The sequence below is a fragment of the Colossoma macropomum genome, unplaced genomic scaffold (assembly GCF_904425465.1).
Source record: "Colossoma macropomum unplaced genomic scaffold, Colossoma_macropomum, whole genome shotgun sequence".
In the NCBI taxonomy this organism is placed as follows: domain Eukaryota; kingdom Metazoa; phylum Chordata; class Actinopteri; order Characiformes; family Serrasalmidae; genus Colossoma; species Colossoma macropomum.
Genome location: NW_023495366.1, coordinates 63,017 through 78,713, shown reverse-complemented (window position 1 = coordinate 78,713; position 15,697 = coordinate 63,017). Strand labels below are relative to the sequence as shown.

Sequence of the window (15,697 nt, the reverse complement as noted above, 5' to 3'; positions counted from 1 at the left end):
ACTGACATCTTACACAACAAAAATAAAAACAGATTCACTGTTTTCAGCTTTCATCAAAAATTTAAAAAGCATAGGCATCTGTCCATGAATACTGAACAGAAAAACTCCAATAAAAAAACGCTACTCACCAGAGGTGTGTACTCGAGTCATATGACTTGGACTTGATTCCACCTGGAGTCACGAATTTGATGACTTGTGACTCAACAGAATCAAGAAAGACTTGTGACTTGACTTTGACTTGAACATTGATGACTCAGACTTTGACTTGGGCTTGAGCCTCATCACTCAGAAAGAATTGAGACCCAAAGTGGAGGAAACATGAAGAGGCTTTTGACTGCAGACAAAACTGTGCCCTTATTCAGCACATAAACTCCAGTCATACTGGTGAAACAGTTGAGCTGACAGTTTTCTTCATAGTAGCAAAAAAAAAAAGAAACACAGCTGTCTCTGTTTGACTAATTTAAACAGCTTCTACAGGAAAAACAAGCACAACATTCACCCCGAGGCTGAAGTTGACTCTTTATTTGACAGCTTTGTATTGGAATTTATCGTTCAACCTTAAATGGTGCAGCAGTGATACGCTGGAACATAAGCCTTTAAGGTGAAACGGAAAATTTGAATAAGAAACTGCTGGCGAATAAAATGTCAACTTTAGCTTCGTACATTCACCATCATTTTGCTGTCTATAACTTTTCTATAACTTTGTTCAGCTTGGTCCTTTTGCAATTGATGTTTTGTTTTTTTTTCACTTTTTTGTCCCCACAGTTTTTAAAATATTCACATTTACCAAACTGTTGAGATGGCACTTTGTGGCAAAATTAGAACATATATAGTGACTCAAAATGTGCTCGACCAAAAGGTTGAGCAGAACTTTAAAGGGTGTAAAAGCTGATCAATGTTAGGTCAAGTGGACCCAACTTTAAGTCTCAGAATCGCCGTACTGCTGTACTGAGTATCTGTCACGTTCCTCACAGATTCTCATACTTTAAACATGAATGTGTAAGCAGCTCACAAGGTAAACGGTAGGTGACGGGATAAACCTAATGAGCTTTTTAGAGCATCTGCTTGTAGGACTTGATTGCTGGGCTGTGTGATGAGAGACTTGGCTGTGAAATGCAGGCTATTAGATAGGAACTTTGAAGCCTGTAGTGTAGCAGGGGCTGTAACACCTTGACTTTTTCCATAATCTACAGCAGGTCTTAAAATACTGCACCAGATTAGGACTGGATATATGTAGATGTTTGAATGTACATTAGGGCTCATTTATTAGGTGTGGATCAGACACAGCAGTGCTGCTGGAGTTTTTAAACATTGTGTCCACTCTCTGTCGAGTCCATTAGACACTCCTACCTTGTTGGTCCACCTTGTAGATCTAAAGTCAGAGACGATAGCTCAACTGTTGCACAGGATGCTGCCAACAAGATGCTGTTGGCTGGATATTTTTGGTTGGTGGACTATTCTTAGTCCAGCAATGACACTGAGGTGCTTATAAACTCCAGCAGCACTGCTGTGTCTGACCCACTCATACCAACACAACACACACTAATCAAGGTTTAAGTACTCACTAGGGCAAGATTGTATATAGATATGTTGATAACTGTCTGTCTCACCTACATGAGCTTGCTGGACATCCCATTCAAAAACCATGGACATTAATATGGAAGTAGCCATACTTTCGCTGATATAACAGCCTCCACTCCTCTGGGAAGGCTTTTCTCAAGATTTTGGATTGTGTCTGAGGGAATTCAAGTGATTGTGCTCATTCAACTGTGCTCACATTTGCTCACAATCAACATTCCAGCTCTTCCCAAATGTACTCAGTGAGGCCAATACTGGGGCTCTGTCCAGGCCACTCTGTGTAGGTCTTGAAAAACAGCCTCAGACCATTGTCCCTCCTCCACCAAACTTTACTGTTGGCACTATGCATTCTGATAGCTAGCATTCTCCTGGCATCCACTACAGCCAGATTCATCCATCACCCACAATTCAATCTACAGAACCATTTCACCATGCAAAACACTCTTTAATCACGTGAATGGTTGTTTGAGTGTTCTTGGTTCTGTACTAAAGAAACCTTTAAGAACCATCTTTTTTTAAGAGTGTACTGCTAATGTGTGTCTAAGGAGATGCATGTTTATGTGCTTGATTTTGTACTGTTAGCAGTTAGATGTTTCAGCCTGAACCCAATAATAAGGAGGGATGTCCACATACTTTTGGTTGTAGAGATTACCTATTTGGAGGTCTGTCTGCCAAAGGTACAAATCCGGTCTGACAAATGAATGGGGGGGCCAGATCAAAAGGCTATAGCCAACATATAGCACTTATGTTATATAGAACTTATGAAACTTACATACAATTTACAAAGAAGAAAAAGAAAAAAGTAACAATCCAATTATAGTTTATTAATGACTTGCATGTCAATATGAAAATATAAAAACACAAAATGCAAGCTTGGCAAAATATTATTAAAGACTATTACATGTCAAGTGGACACTACATGACTTTTAGTTTCTCAGAATCGCTGAGCATCTCACACTACATGACATGTATTACTTGCATTTTCTCTTGTGTTTTTTTCCTGATAATCCATGAAGTGACAAGACAGGCCCTAGGAGAGCTGGCGTTGAATGACCCAGAAGCCAAAAAGACAGACACAGAATGTCAAAACTACCATCTCACTGGTCACACAGTCACAGTCCTATCAGTAGATGTTTGAGGCCCAGAGAGGAGTTCATTTGAGGAAATGACCTCATTAACCAGTGAGGAATTGAAACTCAGTGATGCAGAGTGCGTGACAGAGTAGGCCCCAAACAAAGCTTGATTTTTTTTTATTAGCTTTAATTTCAACCTCAAATAGATTGTATAGAAATTAAAACAGAAGAAAAACTGGAAAGCAAACTTCAAATGATCTGAGTAATCAAAATAGACACAACCCACAGAGCTGCACTCAGATAATCACACCATGCAGTAAATCACATGAGCGATATAGGTGCTACAGATACATATTGACTGCACTGTAGCTTGGAAGGTCAGAGTAATATTTGAAAACAATGTTTTAAAGGATGTAAGGATTGGTCTATGAGATGTTGGTGCTCAGGAGTTCTTCTTTTGAGCTTTGCTGTAATGTATTGTTTTCTGTCTGTGACGTGTGCTTTGAGTGTAAGAACACAGGAAGTGTTGCATGCACTGCTCAGTCAGTCAGTCATTTCGGGGACAGGATGGAGTTCAGGTCACTCTCTGTAATACTCTGTGAGTAAATGTTCTCTTTATGTCTTCATTAGAGTGAGAGCTGCTGTATGAAGGTGTTAATATTCAGTCTGAGGGTTCTGAGTGATCAGCTTCTGTGTGATTCAGTAACTGAATGTAGTTCAGATAGTTTACAAGCTTTTCTTTCATGGCAAGTGTGAAAAGTTTCAGACAGAGGTCCATGTTTTATCAAAATTGCCCCCTCTGCATTGTGGGTCATTATCAAAGAACGTAATTTTTTTGTGTTCTCACAAATTTTCTGAATAATAAGGTAAGATAAATTTGGTAGGTTACTGTGTCTACTCTTTGGTTGGAAATCAGTTATGTTGTGAAAGAAAACAACATAAACAAAAACAAATTGGCTTTGTCAGCCATTTTGCCGAATAGCTCATTATGATTAGTATTTTACACTATAATGGGCTTAAAATACTGTAGTTTTGAAATAGTTCAGAGCATGTCCATGAAAGGGTAGACAAACATAAAAGGCTTCAAATCTCTCAAACACTGTTTAGCAGTTCAATTCCACCTTCAGTAGTGCAGCAATAGTGGCAAACTACAAATTGATGACACAACAGTGATCTATTGCCCCTGCCAACATACCAAGCATTTCCCATTGTTAGTTTCTTCTGTTTTATTTTTCTAACTTTGGCCTATTTCTTTTGATTTTGGTTACTGGTTTTTGGATCCTCTGTTTGGCTTTTTGACCTGAACCTGAACTTGACTTCTCTTTTGCTCAGCCCCATCTATCATGTATTTGCTCTCTCCATTTTGACCTAGGCCTGTTTTTGTACCACGCTTTAGAGCAAGTGTTAAAAGAAATCAACAAAATAAATAAACGAATAAATAAAGTGTTTACTAAACATACATTTAGCTAGAAGTGCAAACATTAGCATATGACTATAATATCCAGGGCCTGACTTGTGGCAGAAGTGTTGAAGGGTCCTAGCAGAAAGTCAGACAATGAAATGGACTAAAACGAAATGAAATTCAACTTTGTCATTATGCATATACAGGAGTACAGTGTAACAAAACATGTTTGGGCTACTGCTCTATTGCATAAACTTTAAGACAGAAACATGAGTGCACATGTACTTGTTGGTTGACAGACAATATTTATGCACAAAATAAGTACAAAAATAACAAATAGACAATACAACTTTATTTGAATGGATTTTGGATAAGCAGACTGTGGCTTGGGCCCCTGGGCACGCACCCAAGAAACCCACTGGATGATCCGTACCCTGATCTGGTATTACTTGGTTAATTTCTGATATTTAGTGATGTTTTAAACTCAATAAGTAGTTATGTTTCTGTGTTGTTATACCTCAACAAGTAGCCTAGAATATGTTTTGTTATTTGTTCTGTTAAATCTAAAGTAATTTAAAGCATTCTGTTGCAGAAGTATTTAGTCAAGTTTGTCATAGTCAGATAACCTACAGCTGTATTTTTCCAATAATTTGTACCAGAAGGAGATTAATGAAGACTAATGAAGGCCTGGTCACAAACAAGATTCAATTTGTTGGGTTTTGTCATTGAGTCAGTCTTGCTTTCATTTGGACTAGAGTTAAGCATTGTTAGAATTTTATTGATACTGATATCAATACTGAAACTGCTTATCGATACTGATACTTATCGATCGTCTTGTTGATACTTCTGTCCATAATTTGGTGCAAAAAACAAAGGCATGACATGAAAATATGTGAAAAGATGCCTACTTTTGTTTTTTTGTTTATTTAGTTTTAGATTTGAGTTGCTGTATTTCATGTTGATACAATTTACCCATGATACCAGCTAATATTTTATATTTCATATTAATCCTGTTTCTGTCCCTGATTTAGTGCTGACTGTCCTCATCCTCAGTGGAAAAACTCAAGGTGAAAAATTCACCTGTACTGGAATATTTTATTTGCACTCATAAACACTTAAATGCACAATTTAAACATTTCATTTATTAGATGACTATGTAAAGTGTCCTAATATGCAAATTAAACTGATTGTGTTGATGTATATTTGATCACTGTAAATCAGTGACGTCTTTCCTTTACCGATAAATATTTGTTGTTGGATTCTTACAGAGTGGCCAGAGGTTAAATTTAAAGAGCCTTTAATTTCTTCAGATGAGAAAAAAATATTCATAGGTGAAACTGTCACTCTAAAATGTGAAATAAAGGGAGAAGAAGGCCATGTGAAGACTTACAGCTGGTATAAAAATCGAAATGTTTATCCTTCTGAAATGAAAAGTGAATACACATTCAAGGCGACAGAAAATGACAACACTGATTTTATCTGCACGGAAACGTGGACTCGAGGTGACCTAAAGAGAACAAGATTCAGTGATCCTGTTAAACTGTTTGTGTCAGGTGAGTTTGTTCATCTCTTTGTTAAAATATTCAACACCACTGGGTCTTTGGATCAGTTTTAGGGCCTTTTCACACTAGAGTTTTTTTTTTTCCGGACCCAGCACCATTTGATCTGCAAGTTTGGTACTTTTGGTCAAGTGTGAAAGCTGTTTTCAAACCTGGGAGCAGTCCAGTGTTCCAGTCTCTAGTCCTCTCGAAATTGGTGGTCTGGGCATCACTTCCAGCGAACTTTGGAGCGGTCTGCTGTGCATTTGGAAGCTATCCACTCCTGGCGCCATGGGTGGGGTTGCCTGATTAGTTGATTTTGTAATGTGACTGCTTTGACTTGTCACTTACCTTTTCAACTTTTATGGTGACTGTAAAATGCCATATATCCAAAAAGAACTGTTCTTTACTGCTTGAGTGTTTGTATCCAAGAAAAAGAATAAAAAAGCAGCAAATGGATGAAGCTAGTGCCTACCATTTTGCACACCTGCATGCAAGAAAGTGACATATTGGTCACAATTCAGATCGATCCACGATTTGGATGAAATTCTTGTTTATGAAAGTAAACCTGCGATAATAAGTTCCTCCCCCAAAACAATCACGGAATCAGCCCTGGGTGCAGGCTCACATAGTTGAGACAAGTGTGAAAAAGCCCTTACAGTGTGAGCAGAGTTTCAAGGCAAATCCCTGTTGACTATTTAATTTATTCTAAGGGCATTTTCAGACTATAAAGCAGATCTCTGGTTCTCCTGAAATCAGTGGTCTCTGGTGCAGTCCACTGCATGTGTGAAATTTATCTGCTTCCAGTGCCACATACGGGGTTGTGTCACTGGTTCATTTTGTAACATGACTGTTTCAACTTATCACGTCACTTCACTTCCTTCTCAGACCAGAACTGCTCCTTTTCTTGCAGGTGCTTCTGCTTGGTGAAATGCCATGTAGCCTATCCAAAAAGCACTCTTCTTTGCCACTTCTGTGCTTGTATCCAAGAATTAAGCTAATGCCTACCATTTTGCAAACCTGAATGCAGAAAAGTGACATATGGAATTGTGCAATCAATCCATGGGTCAGATGGAATTCTTGTGTGTGAAAGCAAGCCAGCAATAATGAGCCCCTTCCAGACAAGCTTGGAAATGGTTCTGGGTGCTGCCTCAAGTCTTTGGGACAGGTGGCAGATTCATAAAATGTAGCGCCAGATTTACAGTGACATTAAGAGGAACATGTTTGCTCATTGATTACCAAGGATTACAAGGATTGAGGCATGGCTGCATGTTTCCTTCATTTATATGTGACGTTATCAATTCATAACATGGCGATAATCACTCAAAAATAACGTCTGAACCACTCTGATGGTAATTTTCCCTGGTAAGAAGCCAATATGGATTAAATTATATTTTCTTGGCTGATTAAACAAAAGTACATTTTGATCTGTTTGGACTGAGCATGACAGCAAACCTTCAGTTGTAGGAGAACAGAGGATTTCAGATTTCCACAAAGTTTTGCCTCAAGAAATGCAAATTTAGATGTTACAGAGAACAACTTTATTAACAGAGTCCTCAAATATTTGCCTTTGGCACTGTACGTAAAACAGCCTTTTCTTCCTGAATTAAATTCCATGGTTGGGAAAGTAGGTTTAGCTTGGAATCTAAATAAGTAAAATGTGCTTTAACTTGTTGATATTCTAATTACATTTTCAGACTGCAAAAAGCAATTTTAGCTTTTAATCCTAAATTTACAATATATCTTGCAAAGGAATTAAATTTACACATGAAAATGACATTAACTAGTGAAAATTCGTTTCTTAAAAATAAAAACAGAATATTGTCTAGTTGAAATGTAATAATTGCTAGTGGAATTTTAATTTTTTCACAAGCAAATTGAATTCCTAAGATCAAGAAAAATAATGTCCACTCACTGTTCACTCTGTTAAACACTCCTACCTTGTTGGTCCACCTTGTCAATGAAAATTCAGAAACAGTAGCTCATCTGTTGCTACACAATTTGTGTCGGTCATCCATGTATATCTGTATTTCTTTTTTATTTGTATGTTTAGTGGCTTCTTATCAGAGTTTTGACATCTGTTTCTGAAGTTTTACTTATGTATTATTTTGACATGTGACTGTTCTAAAATTGAACTTTAGTTTGACAAAGATATTCTCAATTCCATCAAATAATACTGATTTGTTTGGAAGATAATCTGAGTGTTTAGGTTGGGAGTTTGGTCTCTTCATGGTCTGAACTATGTGCTTCATCTCCAACAGCAGAAAAACCTAAACCTGAACTCACATCAAACCATAAAGGACCTGCACTGATAGGAAATCCAGTGGTTCTGTACTGTAATCTGGATCAGTCTGCTGGATGGAAGTTTTACTGGTTCAAACACACACAGAACCCTGAGAATGAGATCAAGACTGAAACTCACTCCTACACCATCAGCTCAGTCAGTGTCTCTGATGGAGGACAGCACTGGTGCAGAGCTGGTAGAGGAAACCCAGTCTACTACACTCACTACAGTGATGCTCTGTGGTTATGCGTTACTGGTGAGTAGAAGACTTTGTTACAAGTGTTTATATACAGCGTTGAATGTATAAACGGTAGACAGCAGATTTAAACATGAACGTGTCTTGGACACTTTTTATGTACATTATACCTTAAGCCTTTTAAACAGCCCTCTTACAATTTGTTGATAACAATTGGAACACTTTTGAGTCTTGTTGCTTGCTTTTTGGGACAAAATGTTATTCATTAGTATTTTTTGGAAGGCTTGTTACTTCATCAATTGCTGATTGCAGTTGTTAGCTTGCAGCTAGTGATTTGGTCAGAGTGCCATAGACCTCTGAAAACATATCAACAGTCTGTAGTCCCATTCATGCCCATATTAAGATTTCTGAGTCTGAGTAGATTTGATTGACAGACATGATTTGCTTTGACTGACATATGTTTGACTGACATGCGAAACAGTCATCCACATCCTGATGTTTGGTGCAACTGAAAATCCCATGGATAAGGCCCATTTTTTGTCACAATGTCCAGCACAGGCAGAAAAACTTTGTTTCCCATCTGAATGATAGAAAACACTGGATGGAAATGCATACATATAAGGGCAGAAAGCCAGTCAGAATGCATCTCAACACAATTAGAGTGCAAACCAGAAAATCTCTGGTTCTATGTTGGTGGAGCATCTCAGGCTGAGATGAAGTTGAATAAGACTTTTTTCCTATCTGCTTCCCTTGATTTTGCCTGATCTGGTAGCTCTGGGGCTCCACATGCTGGTCAGATCTGCCACCATACAGTTGTAGGCAAAAGTTTGAATACCTTTGGTCAAATGACTTGTTTTCTTCATTTTCTATGGTAAGAAATAAGCTTAAATATATCATGTTGTGGAAAGGTTGGTGTTTGTTTTTTTTTGTTTTTTTTGTTTTTTTTACTGAGTTTAACGTAATGGAAATTATTAGGACAAAATATAGAGTTTAAAATGCACCATAACTTTTATACTAGCCACATTGTATGTTTTGTTCTTTCCTAATATGTTACATTCAGCAAATAAACAGTAGTTATGAATTAAAATGTGCCGAAGTGTGGTCTCTGTAGAAGATGTGTTAACAGCCATCAGCACTCATAGAATTCCTCTTAGCCAATCACATTACAAGGGCGGACCCTACTGTACTATGACCATCAGTGTACTAAGTGTGATAAAGTCATTATTCCATGATGCGCTGAAACTTTTTTGAAAAAAAATGTAATTACAATTAAAATGTAATTTACAGTAATTAGATATTGTTTTTAAATAATGCAAAAATGAGAAGAACTTTTTGTAATTACAGTATTATTCTGAAATTAGGAATAAGTACAGTAAAGTGCAATGATGCTGTTTATAAACAATGCTGTACAAATGGTAAATATCTGCAAATAATAACAAAAAAAACAGTAACACTGTATTTAAAGATTACAAAAGATTATAGCAATGAACAGTAATTGTATATTGTAGTAAATAAAACAAGTATTTTTCTGGTACTTTTTGGAATTACCTGCATTTATAAATGGGCATAATGACAATACATATAAAGTAATCTTAAATTATGGTCTGGTCTTCATCTAAGTTACAATAAACAACAAACACAGACTGTTTAAACTAATAACACAAAAACAATGTGTTCTTCTTATATATATAATATGCAAACACCTAGTCTAATGATTTAAACAAAAGCTAATTGGTGTCAGGAGTTAGCAGAAATTGGATGTGTGAGTTGGAACTACTTTGACTTACAAAAACCACTCAAACATTTGGGTTTTGTGTTAACAAAAAGCATCTGCAGATGTGAACCGCGTTTGGCAAAAACACAGCTCAGAAGACCTATGATCAACATTTATTTTGAATAAAGCTACAAAGGGATAGACAATGAGTTAATCTAAAAGAGTTTAGATATTCATCTCCCTACATTTACAGACAGATTGTTTATAAAAGGAGACAATTTAGTACTGCGTCTACTCTCCCTAGAAGTGGGCATTGAACCAAGATCACTCCAAAGGCACAGCACACAATATTCAAGTGGAGTAACAGCTAAAGACTTGAAGGAATCACTGAAACTGGTTAACATCTCTGTTCATTAGTCTGACATATAAAATCATTGAACATGCATAATGACCACTGCTCCACAGAATAATAAAAAAATCTCTGCCTGACATAAAAAGCTCATCTGTGTATCAGTGCATCATTGATTATTGCAGTCTACATTGTATTATCCTAGGTGCATCTCCTCTAGTCTCTCTGATGGTCAGTCCCAACAGAACTCAACACTTTACTACTGACTCTCTCTCACTGAGCTGTGAGAGACAGAGTGACTCTACTGGATGGAGAGTGAGACGATACACACACAGTGAGAAGGTGTCAGATTGTTCATCAGGCTGGGGATCAGTTACAGGATCTACATGCAACATCAGCTCCCTCAACACATCCCACACTGGAGTGTACTGGTGTGAGTCTGAATCTGGAGAGAGCAGCAATCCTGTCAACATCACAGTGCACAGTGAGTGAACATTAATGTTATCTTCTGTACTTTTATTGGTCCTAGAAGAGAAATTTGTCTGCCTAACTATGCCCAATCTAGGACAGTGGGGGGTTAAGTGCCTTGCCCAAGGGTAGCCTAAGGGCACAACCAGGTATACTTAGACAGTCGTGGGATTTGAACACCCAACCTTCCAGTTATAACACACTATAACACACTATCTCTGATCTCTGTCACTGATTTGATTCTCTCACTGAGTTCTCTGAGTTCTCTCTACCGTTTTCTACACTTTCTGTTTTCAGTGTTTTCTTACTCTTTCTTGCAGATGGTGATGTAATTCTGCAGAGTTATGTCCATCCTGTGACTGAGGGAGATCCTCTGACTCTACTCTGTTTATATCGTGACCCAAAACCCTCAAACCTCACAGCTGAGTTCTATAAAGATGGATCACCCCTCCAGACTCAGACTACAGGAGAGATGACCATCCGTACTGTCTCAAAGTCAGATGAAGGTCTCTACCACTGTAAACACCCAGAGAAGGGAGAGTCACCACAGAGCTGGATCTCAGTCAGAGGTGATCAAGTACATATAATTACAAAGAATTTTCTTTATGCGTTTCATATTGTCACGCCTCCAACAGTTGCAACAGTTGCAGTTTTGTGTGTGTTTCAGGTGCATCTTCATTCTCAGTGTTCAGTCTGCTCAGTAGTTTAATGGCAGTGTCTTCGTATCTTCTGGTGTCCATTGTGCTGATGGTCAAATGCTACAGAGCTCGAGGTAAGAACAGTTTCTTCATTAGCTTGAAAATAATTTATGTACAAAATAATAAAAAGTAATTAATTTGAAATGTTCATCTTTGTGTATTTCACAGCTAAACCTGATGAGCTGAACACAATATGAGGAGTGATAGTAGACAAATCATGTTGATGAGTGTCCAGTGGAAAGTTTTTACATCATGATTATAATCTTGTGGGCTTTAACCCTTAATGCCAGAAACTCACACTTTGTGGTTTTGCATTTTGCAAGGCTGTCTTTTAGTGGATTCATAGTTCAATAATGGGTTAAACCCCAATTAGAGATAATTTCATCATTTAAATAATGACACTTCCACCTAAAACATCCAGCACATTAGTTTATTCTCTCTTTTAGTAAGTGTGGTGTTGGTAATTAGATGCTATGACTGAGCCTTTAAACGCATATTATTATCCAAATTTTTTCTGATGTGTATGAAATATGTTTGCTGCTGTTGTTGTTGTTGTTGTTAATAATAATAATAATAATAATAATAATAATATTGTTACCATTTGTCTTCATAATCAATTGACATTTGCTTTACTAAAATGTATATAGTTTTATTGTTACTTCTTTAACAAGATTTATATTTTTAGCAAATAATACACAGAATAGCTTGATGCAGGTTAATATAATTCTTCTGATATATTTAATAACCGGTGAAAATATTTCATTATGTGAACAATGAGAGTGTTTTTTCTTCATAGGATCACAGCTCCTTTTGTTCAAAGGCTGAATAAAACTGAAATGTTATTCTGTCCTCAGAGTCGTTTACAGGTACTCGTAATTACCATTCAGAATCTGTGTAAGCATTTCAGCACCATGTGTTCTATATCAGGGGTGCCAGTGTGGGTTATTTCACTCCTAGTTTTTGTACATTGTATTGAAATCTGTTGTGGGCAGCAATCTTGTTTCTTGTGCTGCTTCTTTCTTTGTGTTTCATACACACACAAACTAATAACAATTATTATACACACTATTGTGTGTGTTGATAAGACCAAACTGTTTTCAAATTGCAAAGTGGAGAGGTGCTGTTTCCCTTTTACATTTGAATTTTGATATCTTTCTACCTTGGTGTTCCCTTTGATAATGCAATTTCAAAAACATTATTAAAGAGTGCAAATGCTAAATTAAATTATGTTTTAATTATCATTTTCGACTCCTTTATTGCCTCATTACATTAAGCATAAATATGCAGTTCTGGAAGTACATTAACTTTATTACTTTATTTAAAGTTACTCAAAGCTACTGTGGCATGTTACTACCAAGCAGAATGAAAAATAAACCCTTCAGCATGTCGTTACTTCTAGATGTTATGTCGTAATTCTGAAAAAAAGCATCTCATATGAGAAAATATCTTGTAAAAATAACATCATAATTACGAGACAGAACATCTCATAATTATGAGAACATTTCTCATTATTATGGGATGTCAATTTTTTACCTAATTTTTGTGAAATAAGTTAATGCCATAAAAGGCTACCCGTAGGCCACCAAATAGGCTAGATGCTGTTTTCACTTGACTCAATGGTGCAGTTGATTAACTCAATCAAATTTTACTTTACACTTGCCTAGTCACAGTGAAATATTTTCCACTTAGCAGCACAGATTGTGTTTTCATTAGTATTTGAAGACTGTAAAGCCTCTAAAATTCAGTCGGACATCTTAGACACTGTATTACTATTATTCTAACTGAGCAATGTAAACAACAAGCTTCCTGGTTAGAAACTACAACTTTGCAAATGTCTACAAGCTGGATTTGTTGTCACGCAAGACATGATCAGGCTTTTAATTAAAGTTTTAGATCCACAGGGTGTCGAGCTGAGATGCAGGAATCTCCTGATGCAGACTGTACAGGAATCCCAGGCCTAGCTTCAAATGAAACCCTAGCTGTGCAGACATGGAGCCAAATAATCATTCTGGAAAAGCCACTGGTTAATACAGATACTGCAGGGTTTCAGTTTTTTCTGTGTCGTTCAAAAAGCTGAGTAGAAATAACTCTATAAAAACATATTTTTGAACATCACACATCTCATGCAGGGTGGTTACAGCTTCTGGCTTAAAGTTTTACCGTGAATTAAGGCAAGCATGATGTAAAATTTGATTAACTCAGTTAACTGTGCCACTGAGTCAAGTGAAAAACAGCATCTAACCTATTTGGCAGCCTACAAGTCTTATGGCATTAGCTTATTTCACAAAAATTAGATCTTTAACGTCTCATAATAATTAGAAATTTTCTCAGAATTACAAAATGTTCTCTCTCAAAATGATCACATAATATTGTTTTATGACATTTTTCATAATAATGAGATACTTTCTCATAATAACGAGATACTGTCTTGTAATTAGGAGGCATCATTTTCATGATTATGACATAACATCTCATACACCACTGCATAAAGCATCTAAATCTCTGTATCAATGAAATGTCAATACTAGTGCACCAAATGGCAAATGTAAATGGAATTATTGAATTTTCATATTTATTTTGAGCCCAAATCTTCATGTAGAAATGAATTTTTTTAATTCAATCTTAGGCTTACATTGCATGATTTGCATATTATATTTTCATTTTAATTTTGAGACTGACTGCTTCAATGGTGTGTACCATTTTTTCTGCAAATGATATCTTGTAATGTAGAAAAGAGAATGTTCGGTCTGAAGTCAAGAGATGCAGAAGACTACTTTTGAATATGTATGGATGATGTTCATGAAAACATACAAAAATAAAAAGAAATACAGAATTGAAAACATACCTAGAGGCAGGAGAATGGACATACCCAGATGTTACCTTCTGGCTCTCCCTATTTTTTTTTAATTAAGCTGTGGTAGTTAGGCCTGTCAGAGTCAGTGCTTGACAAGACAGGTAACAAAATGTGATTATATTATATATTTAGTTTCCTACCATGTTCTGTGAATGATTTCTTCTTCATGATATCTACATGTAATGAGAATGTATTGTGTGAAGGGAGCAGATGTAGCTCTGAAAGTGTTTGGACCTTTTTACATACTGATGACATCACCAGGTTTTGAGGACAAGCAATCCACTGATGGGGATCAGTTTCAGTTTCAGTTTCACTTTTAGTCCCGAAGCTCCGTTCCTGTTGGTCACGTGATCAGTGTGATTGTGACGCTGCTGCTGAGAAAAACTTCAGACGAGCCTCGAGACACTTTTCTGTCCTGTTCAGGTGATTCACCCACAAATGAAGCGTTATGCTGCTCTTATGATCTAAATCAGCTGCAGTGGAGACATTTAGAAACGATCATTTGATTGTTTATGGCTGGTTTAACCGTTAGCTCACTTCGTCCTATCAGTAACGTTACTGTCCGGTAGAATAGCAGTGATTTGTGATGTTGATCCTCCTTTACTGCTAAGTTGCTGCATAGACTTCAATCTGAATCAATGCTTAATCAATCCTGTTTAACCCTGATTATCAACAATAGCAGCTACAGTCAGTAAACTGTGATTTATAAGCTAAAGGACACGGCGGGCTCATATGATGTCAGTCAAAGAAAGGATGGGTTACGACGGGGTTTTAGGACCACTATTAATAAAAATAAAAATAGTAGATTTCGAGAAAAAGTCTTACTATTTCGAGAATAAAGTAATATTTCGAGAAAAAAGTAATATTTCGAGAAAAAAGTCGTAATATTTGGAGGATAAAGTGGGCTAACTGTAGGGGGCTGCCATAACAAGTCGGGGTCTCAGTTGCTGTACTGGCGCCGGAGATCCACACACTGCTGTCTCTTTGTGAATTAATCATTTTGACCATCATTCTCATTGTCTGTGAAACTTCATGCCCTCTTTGAATGGTGCGGAGATGTAGCCACCGATAGCCCTGTAGACGACCCTGCCTGCGATTCTCCTTCAACAAAACAGACAGTTTCCTCCGAGTTCTTTCAAGAAACTAAACACAGTTTCTTTCACTGCCGTTTCAGCCGTTTCTTTTACTAATAACAGTCTGGTGCTGATGTACGACGGCGTTTTAGGGCCACTGTTAATAAAAATAAAAACAGTAGACTTGAAAAAGCTGACCTCTCTGGACCACATTTAGCGCACTCACTGCCCAAATACAGCGCTTTGTGACATTATACAGATGACATATATAATCAGTTGTGTTCTATATTTTCCAATGGGAAAATTTAAAACTGTCCTATAATATTTCAGAAAGGGGCTCAAACCTTCCTGCCCTCCTCCCCAGTTTAGCCTCTGACCTCCATTGAATGAATATTGATATGTGAGGTAAAAGTAAGCACCTTTTTCTAAGATAAAAGTACAGCACTGTGTTCCACTTATCCAAAAAAACA

At 36.9% G+C, this 15,697-nt stretch overlaps 1 protein-coding gene across 3 annotated transcripts; it reads left to right on the top strand.

Annotated features, from left to right (window-relative positions):
* Positions 1–3,210: 3,210 nt before the first annotated feature.
* On the top strand, positions 3,211–11,994 carry LOC118801901 (putative high affinity immunoglobulin gamma Fc receptor IC). 3 transcript variants are annotated; one of them, XM_036562306.1, is made up of 8 exons: positions 3,211–3,249; positions 5,085–5,120; positions 5,417–5,606; positions 7,853–8,131; positions 10,340–10,618; positions 10,923–11,171; positions 11,270–11,374; positions 11,469–11,994. In XM_036562306.1, the coding sequence occupies exons 3-8, from the start codon at positions 5,480–5,482 to the stop codon at positions 11,495–11,497; spliced, it is 1,068 nt and encodes a 355-aa protein (XP_036418199.1). In that variant the 5' UTR covers positions 3,211–3,249; positions 5,085–5,120; positions 5,417–5,479; the 3' UTR covers positions 11,498–11,994. The 3 variants fall into 3 exon arrangements, with proteins under 3 accessions (XP_036418199.1, XP_036418198.1, XP_036418200.1); XM_036562305.1 differs by having other exon boundaries at positions 3,214–3,249; positions 5,322–5,606; XM_036562307.1 differs by lacking the exons at positions 5,085–5,120; positions 5,417–5,606 and having other exon boundaries at positions 3,216–3,249.
* Positions 11,995–15,697: the final 3,703 nt, after the last annotated feature.

Coding starts and splice junctions, on each gene's coding strand:
- LOC118801901 (XM_036562305.1), top strand. CDS start 3,219: ATGGAGTTCAGGTCACTCTCTGTAATACTCT. Junction 3,250..5,084: donor GTCACTCTCTGTAATACTCT/GTGAGTAAATGT, acceptor TCCCTGATTTAG/TGCTGACTGTCCTCATCCTC. Junction 11,375..11,468: donor CAAATGCTACAGAGCTCGAG/GTAAGAACAGTT, acceptor TGTATTTCACAG/CTAAACCTGATGAGCTGAAC.